The sequence below is a fragment of the Monodelphis domestica genome, chromosome 1 (assembly GCF_027887165.1).
Source record: "Monodelphis domestica isolate mMonDom1 chromosome 1, mMonDom1.pri, whole genome shotgun sequence".
NCBI classification, from domain to species: Eukaryota; Metazoa; Chordata; class Mammalia; order Didelphimorphia; family Didelphidae; genus Monodelphis; species Monodelphis domestica.
Genome location: NC_077227.1, coordinates 93,688,109 through 93,704,959, shown reverse-complemented (window position 1 = coordinate 93,704,959; position 16,851 = coordinate 93,688,109). Strand labels below are relative to the sequence as shown.

At 41.3% G+C, this 16,851-nt stretch overlaps 1 protein-coding gene and 1 pseudogene across 2 annotated transcripts in view; both read left to right on the top strand.

The window, feature by feature from the left end:
- Positions 1-2,706, top strand: part of BAG3 (BAG cochaperone 3) — a 34,522-nt gene extending 31,816 nt beyond the window's left edge. The window contains exon 5 of one of the 2 annotated variants that reach the window (XM_007478912.2): positions 1,279-2,706. In XM_007478912.2, coding sequence (XP_007478974.2) covers positions 1,279-2,097 — 819 coding nt within the window. In that variant the 3' untranslated portion in view covers positions 2,098-2,706. The remainder of the gene's footprint in view (positions 1-1,278) is intronic. The other variant, XM_007478913.2, reaches the window with a different exon arrangement.
- A 3-nt stretch (positions 2,707-2,709) lies between these two features.
- The window catches only part of LOC130457093 (actin-related protein 3C-like), a 63,978-nt pseudogene continuing 49,836 nt past the window's right edge, over positions 2,710-16,851 (top strand).

The following is a 16,851-nucleotide window of genomic DNA, read 5'->3' as shown; positions in this document are numbered from 1 at the left end:
ACATCCCTTGGATTCACTCTGCCGCCTAGCTGGCTAGAGGTGTTGCTTATGCATATATCTTTGGCCCTTCTGGAAGTGCAGGCCTTCTCTCCTCTCCCCCAGCCTGCAGCCCCTCAAAGCATAGCTCTTAAAAGATTAAATATCCTTGTCATTTTTATGTAGTATTTATTCATAGGGTCATAGTTTTAGAGCTGGAAGAGACCTTAAAGGCCATCAAATTCCAAGCCTGTCACGTAGTCCAATACAAATTAGGAAACTGAGGCAGGATTTGAACTCAGGTCTTCCTGGTTCTGGGCCCAACATTGCACACCACCACTCTGCTCCCAATAATTTTAGTTTTATCTTTTTCTCTCCGGCACAGCTGTTGTGGAGCATGGCTCTTTACTCCCTCCTGTCCTTCCCCCTTTTTCTCGGAGGGAAAGTCTTTAAAGGTGTAAATAGCCTGATCACCCTTTCAAAAAGCAAAGTGGCCTGGAGAAAAACGGCCACTGAGCAGCCCAAAGTGACAAAAAAAAAAGGAACAAGGCCTTTCAGAAGTGGAATCTTAGAAGAAAACACTGACCAGAAATTTATATATACCAGGAGTAGAGATCTGGCCATTACTGCAAGCTAAATCAGTGCAGGCTAAATGGGCAAGGAGTACCCCCCCCCGCCCCCCCCTGCCTCAGAATCCTCCATCCCTGGTCTGGTGCTCAGCATCAATCTAATTAACGTGCTGGATGTCATTCATAGGCTGTGCTTCCTTTTGTGTTGCGTAGCCCAAGTCTGTCCTTAAAGTGTATTTCTGACATTTTAAGTTTTTAAAATATCAATGAATTGATGTCTTCCAAAAATTGTCACTGAGTTAACCTAGCCTCTAAGCTTTTTTATTTTTTTATTTTTTTATTTTTTAAACCCTTAGCTTCCGTCTTGGAGTCAATACTGCGTATTGGCTCCAAGGCAGAAGAGTGGTAAGGGCTAGGCAATGGGGGTCAAGTGACTTGCCCAGGGTCACACAGCTGGGAAGTGTCTGAGGCCAAATTTGAACCTAGAACCTCCCATCTCTAGGCCTGGTTCTCAATCCCCTGAGCCACTTAGCTGCCTCCGATAAATAAATATTATTAAAAGCTTAGAGGCAGGTGTGTGACCCTGGGCAAGTCACTTGACCCCCATTGCCTAGCCCTTACCACTCTTCTGCCTTGGAATCAATATGCAGTACTGATTGCAAGATGGAAGGTAAGGGTTTAAAAACGAACAAACAAACAAACAAACAAATAAATAAATGTTTCTCTTCTCCAGGCTTCTTCTCAGCAGCCAGGGGTCCGCCAAGAGTCAGCCCCAGGGCCCCAACCTGAATGCAAGCCAGAAAATAAGTCAAGCCCTGCTGGATCAGATCTCTCTTCAGGCTATGTCCCAATTCAAGTTATCCACAAGGAGGCCGATTCCAAACCAGCTTCCAAGAAGCGTGCCCCTCCTCTGGAAAAGGTTGAAGTGAAGGTCCCTGCGTCCTCGACTCCCAGCTCCTCTCCTGTCCCCAGCACTTCTTCTGCCCCAGAAGAGAATCCGCCGTCCCCCGCTCCCTCCTCTCCCAAACCGGCAGCGAAGAAGCCGACTGATGCAGAAGGAGACCCCAAACATCCTGGCGTGGTGAAAGTAGAAGCCATCCTGGAAAAGGTGCAAGGGCTCGAGCAGGCTGTGGACTCATTCGAAGGGAAGAAGACAGACAAACAGTACCTGATGATCGAGGAGTATTTGACCAAAGAGCTTCTGGCCTTGGATTCGGTGGACCCTGAAGGACGTGCCGACGTGCGCCAGGCCAGGAGGGACGGCGTAAGAAAGGTCCAGCAGATCTTGGAAAAACTCGAACAGAAAGCTGAAGAGGATGTCCCGGGTCAAGATCAGGTTTACGAACTCCAGTCCAGCTCCTCAAAGGATGAGAGTCCCCCGGAGGAGGCTGCGGCGCCGGTCACTGCCCCGGCAGCAGGCAAAAGCAAGAAGAGTGCAAAGGCCAAAAAGGAGCCCAAAACGGAGCCGGAGCCGGCGAACACCAAAGAGGTGGTAGATGCCAGCACGTCTACAAATTCAGTAATGCTGCAGCCATCTTCCTATTCTAAATAAAAAACTACCTTGGACTTGGGACCTTGGCCCTGTGTGCTTAAAGAAATGTTAAGTTGCATGCATGTCTGGAACTCGGCAGCCTTTGGTCTTTAATAAACTTAGCCGCTTGGGGGGCACCGTACCAGCTTAGGCCGTAGTGCACGTAGTGGGGATGGTAAACAGGGGTGAAAACCTAACACCAAAAGGGCTACAATGAAAATGACGCTTTTTCTTCTGTGTTCTTCTCTTGTATAAATAAAGAAGCTGCTTGTTGTTTCAAAAAGCCCGTCCCGTACTTGAGTCATTCTGGTGCCCTTTGGGTACGAGGACGCGCTGTGTTGATCGGCGTGCATATGGTCTTCCCGGATGCTTCCTTGGCCGTCTGTTCTCTAGGGAGCTGGGTGGGGGGAACCGATACATCCGTACTCAAGAATAAGCCAGCTGATTTTTCAGACGTAGCAACTTCTCAGCAAGATGGCGGTTTTTTCCCTTCTTCTTTTCACCATTGGGCACGTTAAGAAATGGCAGATGGGAAGTATATGAGAAACCGTAGTCCTCTTTAGATGTGTGGACAACATTCAATGCTAAATTTTAAGAATGGAAAATAAACCAAGAATAATATAATAACCAGCCATGTTCGTTGTGGTTTCTGAATCCCTAGTCACTGACCCACCTCTGAAACACGCCCCATTGACAGGTCCATTTGGGATTGACGTCCATCTTTCTGTTGGCCCTTCTCTGACCCTCTAGTATTGACCGAGGACAGTGAAAAAGTTGGCCTGCCAGCATCCCTTTTAAAGACCACCCAACTTAGGGGAGTCATTCTCGCCTACTGCAGACTTCAGGTCCTCCCGAGTCCCCCGAGTCTCCAGGACCTTCCAAGCTATGCGGCGTGCGGTGGTAGAGCTTTAAAATGCATTCCAAGACTTGGAGGAGGCCAGACATTCAGGGTCATCACAGTTCTTGGCTCTACATCTGAAAGAAAGCTAGAGAGGATGTGTCTATGTTAGGGTCTCTGAAGGCAGATGCACTTGGAGCACCGTTCTATAGCTATTTCATGCACAGAGGATGTACAAAACCATGGCCAGGGCAGCTACGTGGCTCTGTGGATGGAGAGTCCGGTCTAGAGACAAGAAGTCCTGGCTTCACATCTGGTGTCAGCCACTTCCTAGCTGTGTGACCCTGGGCAAGTCACTCAATCCTCATTGCCTAGCCCTTACCACTCTTCTGCCCTGGAACCAATACTTGGTATCTACTCCAGGATGGAAGATAGTTTAGAAAAAGTCTCAACACATTTTCAAAATTAAAAAAAAAAACAAGTGGGACTTACTCAGTGTCTTAACATTTTATTTTCCTGTGTGCACTCAGAAGTCGTGCGAACACTGAATAAGAATACTAGCTAAGAGTTAGAGAGAGAGCTCTAAAGTTTACAAAGGACTTTACAAAGAGTGTCATCTTGTTTGATCCTCTCAACAACCTTATGAGGTAGAGGCTATTGTTATCTCCATTTTATAGTTGAATCAAAGGGAGGAGAAGGAGTCCTTTTGAGCCACACAATATCAGCGTGGGGTTTCATTGATTCTCCCCAAAGGTAGGCTCCCTAGAACCAATTCTGCTTTTAAGGATGGGGTTTAGACACACCCTGACCCTTGGGTTCCTTAGATTCCAGGTTGTGGCTCCTTGACCAAAGATTTTTGCTTCCAAAGAACAAATCTCTTCCCTGTGATTCCATCCCATTAAGAAGGCCAATGTTATCACATGAAGTAAGGGTTAAAAAAAAAAGAGTCATATATTTGTGTATACATATATATTCTCATTTATATTGGCTTTTTTCCCCCTAAATTTTCTGACTTACTACAGATCAGCAAATCAACAGAAAAAGAAGGGATGGGGCAAAGCCTTTAAGCCCTTCTGAAATCTTAGCTAGAAAAGAAACATAATAGCTACAGAGAAAATCTGGCCCTGGTACTGACTCTTACTATAAACAAGTACTTTTTCAAGCTGAAAGTGAGATACTTGGTGTAAGCACTTGTAACCCTATAAAGACTGTCTTCCCCTAGAACTTATATTCTGAGCATTACTGTTGACCCTGGTTTAATACTGGAATCATGGATGCACAACCCAGTTACCAGTTTGCTACTCTTAGCTGTGTGAACAATGCTGAAGTCATTCTGATGTCCATCTGCCAACATAATCCTGTGATAAACTAACCAACAACCACATTCTGGCTGGGGAATTGCATTTCTGCTTAAAGCACATTGCCCGCTCTTAATAGAAAAGAGAAATGGAATAATAGATTTTCCTAATTTTTTTTAATAGAAAAGAAAAAAGAAAAGTCCTTAATGCAGGAGAAATGGAAGATGACTTCTAATGATCAAAATCCCTAGGAGACTTACCCAAGGCAAAGAACGTGTGTTCCTCTTTCTGGCTTTGGTCGACTGTTACATGGATGAGTCGGAATCAGATTTGGCATCTGCTAGTGGTCCCTAGGTTAGAGATGGGGCAGTCAGTGGTGATGATGAGTCATATAACTGTCCTTTGTAGACCCATCACTGTAACCAGAATAAGCTATTTGCTGTGCCCTGAATATGTCCTTCTCTTTCCTATCTCTTTGCCAGTCATGCCATTTCCTATTCTTGGAATACCCATCCTGTTCTCATCTCAGGCTGTTTATGGGGACGCTCCTTGGGACAAGAGTTTTCCTGAAATTTCTTGTGTGTTGTCCCAAGGAGTGTCTCCATAAACAGAGAAAGACATCAAGGAACACATCAGATAAATGCAGTCACAGTGCCCCCTACAGTGAAGTCCTACAATCTGATTACTGGATCAGGTAACAGCTACAGTGTGAGAAAATGTCTTCAAAGGTCAACAGTGGAAGCCCTTCTTCTGGATTATATGCACTAGTTGGAGGTAGTTCCAGTGTGGAATCGCCTGGTAGATAGCTGATAGCTACTTATTGCAATTGCTGCCTTCCTGATGATGGTGCTAACAATTGTCTTCCTTTTTTGGTCCCCTCTTTTCAGATCTTTTATTCTGTTCCTAAACACTTTTTAATTGAATTTTCCCCAATTACATGTAGATACCATTTTTTAAAATATAAAAATCATTTATTTACATTTTCCTTTGGGGAAAAAAAAAGATTTTCCCCATTGATTTTTCAGAACCTGGGATTGTCAAAGTGAGGAAGAGGTAGGGAGGGAGAAGGGCTGGCAGCCAGAGAACACTCTACTTCCTGTCTGAGTCTTTGAGACCAGGGGATGTGGGTTTCCCTGATATTAGCCCTAGAATAATGCCTCTCTGCTAAGATAAATCCATGATGCTCCAGATACAATTTTTAACAATTTTCAAACACTTTACAATCCATGTTCTCTCCCTCATTCTCCCTCCTTCCCCGAGACTGCAGGTAGCATGATATACGTTATATCTGTGCTATCATGCAAAACATATTTCCATGTGCATCATGTTATAAAAGAAGACACGTATTGCTTATACAAGAAAAGAGCTCATAATGGAAATAAAATAAGAAATGGTTTGCTTCAATCTGCATTCAGGCTTCATCAGCTCCTCCTTCTATGGCAGTGGATAGCCTCTTTCAAAACAAGTCCTTTCAAGTTGTCTTAGATCCTGGCATTGCTGGTAATAGCCAAGTCATTCACAGTTAATCATCATACATTATTTCTGTTTCTGTGTACTCGCTCAACATTTATTAAGCGCCTACTGTATTCCAGATACTCTACTATATGCTACTATATGCTGGGAATACAAAAAGGAAAAAAAATATCCCCACCCTCAAGGAACTCTCGATCTAATTTATTCACTGATTCTACCTTCCCCCTACTTTTATATGTAAGTTGATTCAAATTAAACATGTCTCAAACAGAATTCACCTTTGCAAACTTTTCCTAAGAGACCACCACCATTGTTGGCTTTAATTTTCTCTTCATGAACGCCACTGATATTCTCCCACTCACTCAGGCTCAAGACCTTGGAGCTGTTGTTGAGTCTGTCTACTCCTTTAACCACAAAACTCCATTCTACCACAAAATCAGCTCCTCCTTTCAAAATATTTCTTTATATTATTGCTGCTACCACTCTAGGGGTGGCTGAGTGAATAGAATGTTGGATCTGGAGGAAGATTTGAGTTCAAATCCTGTGTCAGATACTTATTAGTGTGAACCTAGGCAAGTCACAACCTTTAAAAGCCTCAGTTTTATCAATAATATGGAAATAGATCTTGATCAGTGACACATGTAAAACCCAGTGGAATTGCTCATTGGCTAAGGGGGAGAAACATGTATCGTATAACCATGGAAAAATATTCTAAATCAATTAATTAAAGAAAAATGTTTAATCAAAGTCTCTGTTTCCTCATCTGTAAAATTGTGATAGTAGCTCCACCCAGAGTTGTCTCAAAGATAAAATGAGAATATATGTACAGTATTTTGTAATCCTTAAAATAGTATTTAAAATGCTAGCTATTAATATATCAATATAGAGCTTGATACAAAAAAGAAGGGCCATTGATAACAGTTCTATGACACAGAAGAGAACAGAAGGAAGCAGATAAACAATACAGTTTTGAAAGGACCATGCAGAATGTACATACTTTTAAAAGCAAGCAGTATGAAATGGAGCTTTATGGTTTCCTATAGAACCCTCCTTTGTGTTCTGTCATGGGCATGGAAATGTACTTTTTGATGTTTGAGTTCAAATAAAATTTTTAAACATAAATAATTCTTGTTGACCAGTGAAAAACAGTTTAACTGGTATGCTTCCAACTGCCCAGGATACAAGTATGCCAATGCTAATAAACCCAGAGCCTGGGAATTAACTCTTTGCAGTATCTTGCTGGATTGGCACAATTAGGGTTGTCTCTTACTTCTCTCCTCATTATTCCTGGCTTCTTATTGGGTGATTTAGAAAGTCCTCTCACTTTATTAGCCCTCTTGCCAAATGGGCAGTTTCCTATTGGCATCCTGCTGGCCCTTTATCTAAAACTATGTTTTGAGCCCAGAGAGACTCTGAACCTTGGACTTGATACAAGCCTTCTGACTCCACTGTGTGCTGCCTACCTCAAGCATGAAGGCATGTGGGGATTGTCCCTATTAGTAGTTTTCCTCTCCATTCTTTTCTTTTTTAAAAATAAAAACCCCTTACCTCCCATCTTAGAATCAATTCTAAGTATTCATTCCAAAGCAGAAGAGCAGTAAGGGCTGTGGCAATGGGGGTTAAGTGACTTGCCCAGGATCACACAGCTAGGAAGTATCTGAGGCCACATTTGAACCCAGGATTTCTAATCTCCAGGCCTAGCTCTCTATCTACTGAACCACTTAACTATCCCTTGGCCTCTCATTTTGAATACCAATAAAGTTTGTTAAAGCTTTCTCTGGGTAGAATGCTGCCTTTCATCAGAACTCTGCATGACTGTCTCACTCCATCCTTGAAATCACCCTGCAAGATAGTAGCAGACACATTATTTTCATTTTAGACCTTAGGAAATGCTCAGAGAGATAGTGATTATTTTCCAATCTAGAATTATTGATTCTCAGTCTTCCAATTAATTTTAAAAGTATCATTATTGTTTTGCATGATAATACACGTATAAACAAGATCAAATTGCTTTCCATCTCCAAGAGGGAAAGGAGGGAGAGAGGCAATTTGGATCTTATAATTTTGGAAAATGTATGTTGAAAAGTCATTATTACATGTAATTGGGAAAATAAAATGTCTTTCTTCTTTTCCTAACACAGAACTCTATCAGTAGCCTCCCATCAAACCTTTTATCCTCTAGTATCCTCCAATACATGTTTCCTTCTAATATGCGAGAACAATACCCTAAAACATCACTTTGATCATGGCACTCCTTTGCTGAAGAATGGCACAGCTAGGTGGCTCCGTGGATAGAGAGCCAGGCCTGGAGACAGGAGGTCCTGGTTTCAAATCTGCCTTCTGTGACACTTTCTAGCTCTGTGACCCTGGGCAAGTCACTTAACCCCAATTACCTAACCCTTAAAACTCTTCTGCCTTGGAACTAATAATTAGTGTTGATTCTAAATAGAAGGTAAAGGTTAAAAAATAAAGTGGCTCTTCCATATCAAATCCAAAATTTTCTGTGAATTTGAAAGACTTTTCACAATCTAATCTCAGACTCTGTCCAGCCATATCCACCACAATTCCAGTATTTACTCTCCATACCCCTAATTCTATCGTGCTCATTTCTACTTCTATTTCTGCTGATTTCATATTATTTCTTCCTTTTTCTAATATCCAGCCTCTTGTTCTTTATAAATCTTACCCATCATTCCATTCCTGGATGAAAAGCCACCTTTGTAAAGACTAAAAGACTCATAGGATCATAGACCTAGAAATACTGGAGACCTCTGAGGTCATATGGGCAAATCCCTTCAATTTACAGATAAAGAAACAGAGGCTAAAGGAGGTTAAGTGACTTGCATAAGGTTAGACAGCAGACTCCAGCTCACACACACTATTTTTTTTTTTGAGTTTCTGTCATGCTTAGAGAGCCTATACCACACAATTTAGTACTTAATATTTCTGTTTCATGATTTTAACCTCGTTTCATGGATTTTCGTCTTCATTCCACAATTAGGATGTAAGCTGCTTAAGGACTGGAATCATGCTTGAGGTCACTGTATCCCCTACAGTGCCTAAAATAGTATTGTTCGGGTACATTGGAATAGGTGCTTTGTGACTGCAAAGATCTCTTCCAACCATCAAACTTGATGTTTCAATAAATGACTGCTCATCTATAGAATGTTTTAAAATTTATTCATGATGATCCTTGGCTCACAAATTTGCAAGATGGTGGATCAAACTTGGGGGAGGTTGTTTATAACTGCAAAAGAATGGGAGTTGCCCAGAATAGGCAAGTCTTGATCTCTTTTGCATCGGGGTTATAACCAACTGAGCCTGAGGAAAACTTGAAAAGATGAGTCATTCTATTTAATTGAATCCTTAGAAAATACATCATGAACATTGGTATCACAATAATTCTCATGTCCATGAGCCAGATTTAATTTCAACAAGAGGCCCATCCCTGAAACCTGGTTATTACTCATCTTTCCAAAAAGGATGTCAGTCACAAGTCAACAGAGTCACTAATTCATGACCACTTGACATGTAGGTTGTTTAGCCTTTCTGGAAGATAATTAAGAATTATGCAATAAAAGTTACTAAATCGCTCGTACCTGTTGGCCCAGGTTTTCCACTATTGTGACTATATATTCCAAGGAGCTTATTGACAACAAGAAAAAAATCTATAGCCTTGTACAGAATTGTTAGTAGTAGCATGATTGGTTGAGAAAGCAGCTGGAAATAAAATTCGTGCTGCTGATTGGGAAATTGCCAAATAACAATAGTATATGGATTTGATGCATTCACTCTTGTCTTCTTGGATAGCCTCTAGGTTTTCATGATACTGCGCTCTCTTGGCTCTCCCTCTATCTGACTGCTTGTTCTCAATCTTCTTTGCTAGATCTTTCTACACAACACAAACAGCCCACGTGGCCTCTTTTCCTTCTGTTCTGTTTTGTTTGGTGACCTCATTACCTCCCATTGATTTAATTATCACCTCAATGCAGATTATTCTCAGGTCTATTTATCCAGCTACTATCTCTCCTGGGTCTCCTACCATCTATGATGCATCTTGAACTGGATGTCCCATTAGACATCTTACCCTCATCTTGTCTAAAAGTGAACTTAGTATCTCTCCATGTTTGCAATAGAGGTTCTGTCCTTAACTCCTCACTCTCCCATCAGCACCCCATAGCTAATCAATTTCCAGGTCCTCTTTTCTACCTTTGCAACAATCAATTGATTGGAATGCTACCTCTTCTGTCCTCTGACCACTGCCACCATCCTGGCTCAGGCTTTCATCTCCTCCCACCAGGACTTCTGCTTGGTTTTCCGGCTTCAAAGTTTCTCCTCATTCCAGTCCATCCTCCATTCAGTTGTCGAATCGTTCTTCCAAAAAGCCAGTTTTGACCATGTCACCCATCTATTCAATGAGATTCAGTGTCTCACCATTACTTTCAAAATCAAATAGAAAATCCTCCAGCTGGCTTTTATAGCCCCTCATAACCTGGCTCCTTCCTACCTTTGCAGGCTTCTTATACCTTCTTTCCCTCCATATGTTCTATGATCTAGTGACACTAGCCTCCTTGTAGTTAATGTTAATATTAAGTTATCAAAGTTAAAGAGCAGCTAGGTATTGAAGAAGATAGAGCACCAAGCCTGGAGTGTTGAATCTGGCCTCAGACACTTAGTGACCCTGGACAAGTCACTTATCCCTCTTTGCCTCAGTTTTCTTATCTGTAAAATGAGCTAAAGAAGGAAATGTAAACCACTCTACTCTCTTTGCCAAGAAAACCCCAAATAGGGTCATAATGAAAGAGTCATGACTGAACAATAGCATTAAAGTTAAAGGACACCTTTCTGAAAACAGTGTGGCTCATTTGTAAGATCATTAGATTGAGAATTATAGATTTATATATGGCAGAGACCTTTGAGATGATCCAGTCTATCCCCTCCCTCATTTTACATTTGAGAAAAACTGAGATCCAGAGACCTTTAATGACCTGACCACAATCATACAACTAATAGGTGGCAGAGTTGAGATTTGAACACAGCTTCTATGACTCTAACCATTGCTCTCCCCACTGTACCATGTTATCTCCTATAAGTTATAGGTTTAAACTCTGATCACCATTTATGACCTGCAAATTATGTACCCAACCAGGAATTCAGTTTCCTCCTTAATAAAATGGCAAGGTTGAACATGATGAACTCTCAGATCTCTTCCAGGTCTAGATCTCCTTTCCTTTCTGGGAACACTTGTTGGATTATTTTCAGAAAATATACTTTATTGGGAGTTGAAATGGGAGATTATTTGAGTTTTTGTTGGGAAGTATCTGTTGTATAGAAACAAAATAACAGCACATTTTTACAATTTAAAAAAGTCAATACAGTTTCTGTTTGTGTCACATGCACAATGCTTCTTTGAACTTGGATATAGTTGGTAACAATAGTTAGCTATTTCTCAGGGGATGAAGCAGAGAACATGTTCGTTTATGGTCTCATCCCACATTCCTATAAGCCACGGAGTGAATGTGGGTGATTTGTCTACGCTTCTGAAACATTATCCAAATGTAACCGTACTCCAATGAGTGGAATCCAGAGTGGAAGTTATTTTAGGCTATGCAGGAGGCTGGTGGGAAAATGCTAGAACATATTCTAAGTGACTTAGTCAAACATCTTTCTATTTTACAGTAGAGAAAAAAAAACAAAAACAACCTTGAAGGCAAACCCTCTCCCTTAGGAATTTGTTATTTGAAATGAATGTAACTTATTTCTTCAACTTTTTTTCTCTCTCTTAAACATATTTTGGCTTTGTTACCGGTCTGAAATACATGTGAAATGAAGTCTAGAATTCTAGAGTGGTAGGGCTAGATGTGCTCTAGTTCAGCTCCTTCATTTTACAAATCATTGGATTTAGGGCTGAAAGGACTCGTAGAGATTCCCCCCCCCCCCTCCCCAGGACATGATTTTGAGTGTCAAAATTTGAGCCAACCCTCCACAAAAGTATGAGATCTATGAAGCTGTGATTTCACCTTCCCCTTGAGTATCCTTTCTCTCCCTTGCCTCTTTCCCAATCTACCTGAAACCTCATTCTTTTGTTTTATTCTTATTCTCAGCCAGCTGCCAAAGAATCCTGCTGAAGTTGTAAACCAATTCTGGAGGGCAATTTGGAATTATGTCCAAAGGGTTATAAAATAATGCATACATACCCTTTGATCCAGTAATAGCACTACTAGCGCTGTACCCCAAAGAGATTTTTTTAAAGTGGGAAAGGACCTGTTTGTACAAAAATATTTGTAGCTGCTCTTTTTGTGGTGGCAAAGAATTGGAAATTGAAGGAATGCCCATCAATTGGGGAATGTCTGAAGAAATTGTGGTACATGCTGGTGATGGAATACTATTGTGCTGTAAGAAATGATCAGTAAGATGATTTCAGAAAAAGCTGGAAAGATCTGATGAACTGATGCAGAATGAAATAAGAAGAAACCAGGAAACAGTACACAATATTATGGAATGATCAACTGTGATAGACTTAGCTACTCTCAGCAGTACAACGATCCAGAACAATTTTTAAAAATTTTTATTTAATTAGATGATTTAGAATATTTTTCCATGGTTACAAGACTCATGTTCTTTCCCTCCCCTTCCCTCCCCCCCTTCCTGTATCTGACACACAATTCCACTAGGTTTAATATGTGTCATTGATCAAGACCCATTTTCATATTATTAATATTTGCACTAGGGTGATCTTTTAGAGTCTACTTTCCCAGTCGTAGTCCCACCAACCCTCATGATCAAGCAGTTGTTTTTTTTCTGTGTTTCTTTTCCCACAGTCCTTCCTCTGGATGTGGATAGTGTTCTTTCTCTTAAGTCTCTCCGAATAGTTCAATCCAGAACAATTCTGAGGAACTTATGACACCTCCAGAGAAAGAACTGCTGGAATAGAAATGCAGATGAAAACATATGATTTATCACTTGTTTATTTGGGTGTATGTTTTGGGGTTTTGGTTATATAAGATTATTCACTTACAAAAATAAATAATATGGAAATATAATAAATGTGTTCGAAGGGAATCTCTCTCTCTCTCCATTATGTCACTTTGTTTGACGTCATCAATCAGTGACCTGGAGGTCAAAGACCACTGAGATGTGCAGGTATAGACAAACCCTCAGAGAAAGGAAGTTGAAACCAACAAGATGGGAAACTGATTCCATAGGCACTGCCCCCACCCCCACTCCCACCCCCCATGGATTAAGGCAAATTAAGGAACTCTAGTTGGTTCCTGAGATGTGATGTGGGAGAGCTAGTGGGTGGAGAAAACTGCTTATAAGGTGAGATCAGGAGACTGTTTGGCCTCTTCTGGCTGGAGCTTGGAACCTGAAGGAACCCATGTTGTTGGTGAGCTTCAGTCCATCATAGCGGCAAATAGAGTAGGAAGCTAAGCAACTCTCTACCTCTTGCCTACATTTCCCTCTCTTTACTCTCACTACTTTGATGTAATAAAGTTATAAAAGCTACTAGCAGCCTCATAATTTAATTTTAACTATTACACACATATAACCCAGATTGAATTGCTTGATAGCTCCAGGAGAGGGGGAGGAAAGGAAGGAGGAGAGACAGTTTGGATCATGTAATTTTGGAGAACTTATGTGAAAATTTGTTATTACATGTAATTGGTAAAAAAACCAACCAAACAAAAACCAAAAACAATCCTGCTGAGGCAATTCTCCTCAACCCCCAGCTATCTGATCTTCCATCTCTCCTTTCCTCCTTAGTTCTTTCCCAGTTGTTTAAAAACATGCTCAATTCCTTCATTCTTTAAAACAAAACATTATCTTACCTTGTTGTCAAACTATTATCATATACCTCTCCTCACTTTTCTGGCCAAATGCCTTAAAAAGGAGATATCTCCATTTGTCTCCACTCACTCATCTCCTTTCACTCATTTTTCACCTCTTTCCAGGCTTGTTTCCAACCTCATCATTAAACTGAAACTGTTTTCTCCAATCAATCAACAAACATGTATTAAGTGTTAATATGTGCCAAGCACTGTGCCAAGCCCTGGAGGTACAAAGACAAAAAAAAAAAAGTAAAACAGACCTTACCCTTAAAGAACCTGCATCCTATTAGGAGAGAACATGTACATATATGATACTGAATAAAGCAAATAAAAGAGAATTTGTGGGACAATGGGGTAGTTCAACTAGGCCTTGAGATAAGAGGACCTGGGTTCAAATTTGCCCTCAGACACTCGGACAATTCACTTAACCCCAACTGTCTAGCCCTAATTGATCTTCTGCCTTGGAACTGAGATTTAGTATTGTAAAAATGGAGATTTGAACCCTAGACTTCAATCCCCAGAAGTCCTTGGTATTTCCCAGAATTCCCTATAATCTCACCTGAGTCTCCACCTGGGTGAGATCACAATTAGTATTTAACTGGCAGTAACTCCTCCCACAGGTTCTCTGCTCCGCCATTGCAATGATGTAGTAAGTAAGCTTTGAGTGGGCTAATCAGCCCATGGCACGTGGTGTATTTTATTTATTCTTTGATTTCTAATAATCTTTCATAAACCTCATAAAATATAATATTTCTATTACTAGAGACTAATTTAATTTTTACAGTATTAATTCTAAACCAGAAGGGTTTTAATTTTTTTAAAAGATAATTTGGAGAAGGCATTAGGAGCTGGGGGGGGGGAGGAAGGGGAGGACACAGAATTGTGAATTTAGAGTTGAAAGGGACCTTAGAGGCCACTGAGTCCAGTTCCTCTGTTGTACAGCTAACCAAATGAAGGCCTAGAGGGGCTTATGTGCTTTGTCTAGGATAACAAAATTAACAAGTGTCTGAGGCAGGGAACTTTATCCACTGCTTCATGTTGTGACTCCCAGAGGTGGTGCTTAAGTCAAGTGTTGAAGGGAGCCAGGAATTCCAAGGCGCTGAGGTGCATTCTAGGCATGTGGGAGAGGCAACACCAAAGAGATGATAGAGCAGGGAGGCTATTACAATTGGACCGCAGACTGAGGGAAGGGTAGTAATATAGTAAAAGACTGGAAAATTAGGAAAAGGCCATGTTGTAAAAGACTTTAAATGTCTCGTAGTAGTTTATAATTGATCTTATTGATAGTAGGAAGCCACTAGAATTTGTTGAGTCCGACCTATATCTTAAGAAAATCAGAAAATCATTTTGGGAGAAACTAGATGACTCAGTGAATTGAGAGCCAGGCCCAGAGGTGGGAGGTCCTGGGTTCAAATTTGACCTCACTTCCCTCCTAGCTGTGGGAGCCTGGGCAAGTCACAATCCCCTTTTTCTAGCTCTTACCACTCTTCTGCCTTGGAGCCTATACTTAGTACTGATTCTAAAATAGAAGGAAAGGGTTTATTTAAAAAAAAAGAAACACAATCACTTTGACAGCTTTATAGAGCATGGATTAGAGCAAGGAGACACTTGAGGGAAGGACACCAAATAGGAGGTACAGGAGTCCCCTTTAGTGATGGGGAATTGAACTAAGGTGGTCATTATATGAATAGAGAGAGGGATGTATGCAAGAGATGTTGGGAGGGTAGAAATGACAGGATGTGGCAACTGACTGGATCGATGGGCTCAGTGAGTGAGCAGCGGAGGATGATAAGGTTGCGAACTCAGGGGACCAGAAGGATAGTGATGCCCACAACAGCAATACAGCTAGGCGGCATAGTGGATATAGTGCCAGACCTGGAGTCAGGAGGACCTGGATCTAAATCTGGCCTCAGACACTTCCTAGGTGTGTGACCCTGCCTGAGTCAGTTAACTCAGAGAGAGAGAGGGTGAGAGAAGGAGAAAGGGAGGGAGGGAGGAAGGGAAGGAGAAAAGGAACCCCAAATAGAAACGTATCATATCCACAAGTGTATGGCTAGACAAGTTCCCAGGAAAGGTGTTAAGACACCCATCTATGAGTGAAACAATTCAGGGAACAGCAAGGTGGCTCAGTGGATAGAAAACCAGGTCTAGAGAACAAATTTGGCTTTAGACACTTCCTAGCTGTGTGACCCTGGACAAGTCACTAAACTCCCATTGCCTAGTCCTTACCACCCTTCTGACTTGGAACTGATATTTAGTATCAATTCTAAGAGGAGATAAGAATTTTTTGTCCTTTCTCTTTAAAAAAAAAAGTCCCTCTTTTGTATTTAGTCAATCAATAATCATTTTTAAGCATCTACTAGGTGCTAAGCACCATGTAGTCCTGGCATAACAAATACAAAAGTGACCTGGTCCCTGCCCTTAAGGGGCTGATATATGGCTGGCAGGATACACCACGTATTCAGAGAGAGGTAAACATGATCTATATGTACAATACATACAGAGTGACAGAGGTTGAGGGGCACTAGCATATGGGAGAATCAGGAAGGGCTTCCTGAAGAAGGTACCACTAGAGATGAGCTTGAAGGGAGTCGGGGCTTCTAAAAGGATGAGAAGGATGGAGACAGCCTTTACGAAGGCACAGCAGTAGGAGAAAGAATGATGTGTCGGGGGAACCACATGTATACCAGTGGGCTGGAGTGTCATGTGTAAGGGGGAGTAATGTATAATCAGCCTTGGAAGGCAGCCTGGAACCAGGTTGTAAAGGTCAGCTCCGTAATAATCCTGGAAACAAATCAGGACCAGATTGTCTCAATCCTTCCATTTCCCATCTGATTCTCTCCTTAACCCTCTATAATCAGGTTGCAACTCTAATCTCATAAGGCAGCTAGGTGATATGATAGATAGAGTGCTGGATGGACCTGGAGTCAAGAAGATATGGGTTCAAATCTAACCTCAGGGGGTAGATAGGTGGACTCCAGGAGTGCCAGTCCTGTAGTTGAGAAGACTGGGTTCAAATCTGACCTCAGATACTTCCTAACTGTGTGATCATGGACAAGTCACTTCAATCCACTTGCCAGCCATTTGTTTTAACCACTCTTTTGCTTTGGAACCAATACTTAGTATTAATTCCAAGACCGAAGGTAAGGATTTAAAATTTTTTTTTATTTAATTTTTTTTGGCTACAATGCTCATTTTATTTCCCTCCCTCCCTTCCACCCACCTGAAGGTAAGGATTTAAAAAATTTTTTAATTTAATTTAATTTTTTTGGTTACAATGCTCACTTTATTTCCCTCCTTCCCTCCTCTCCACACACCTGAAGGTAAAGATTTTTTT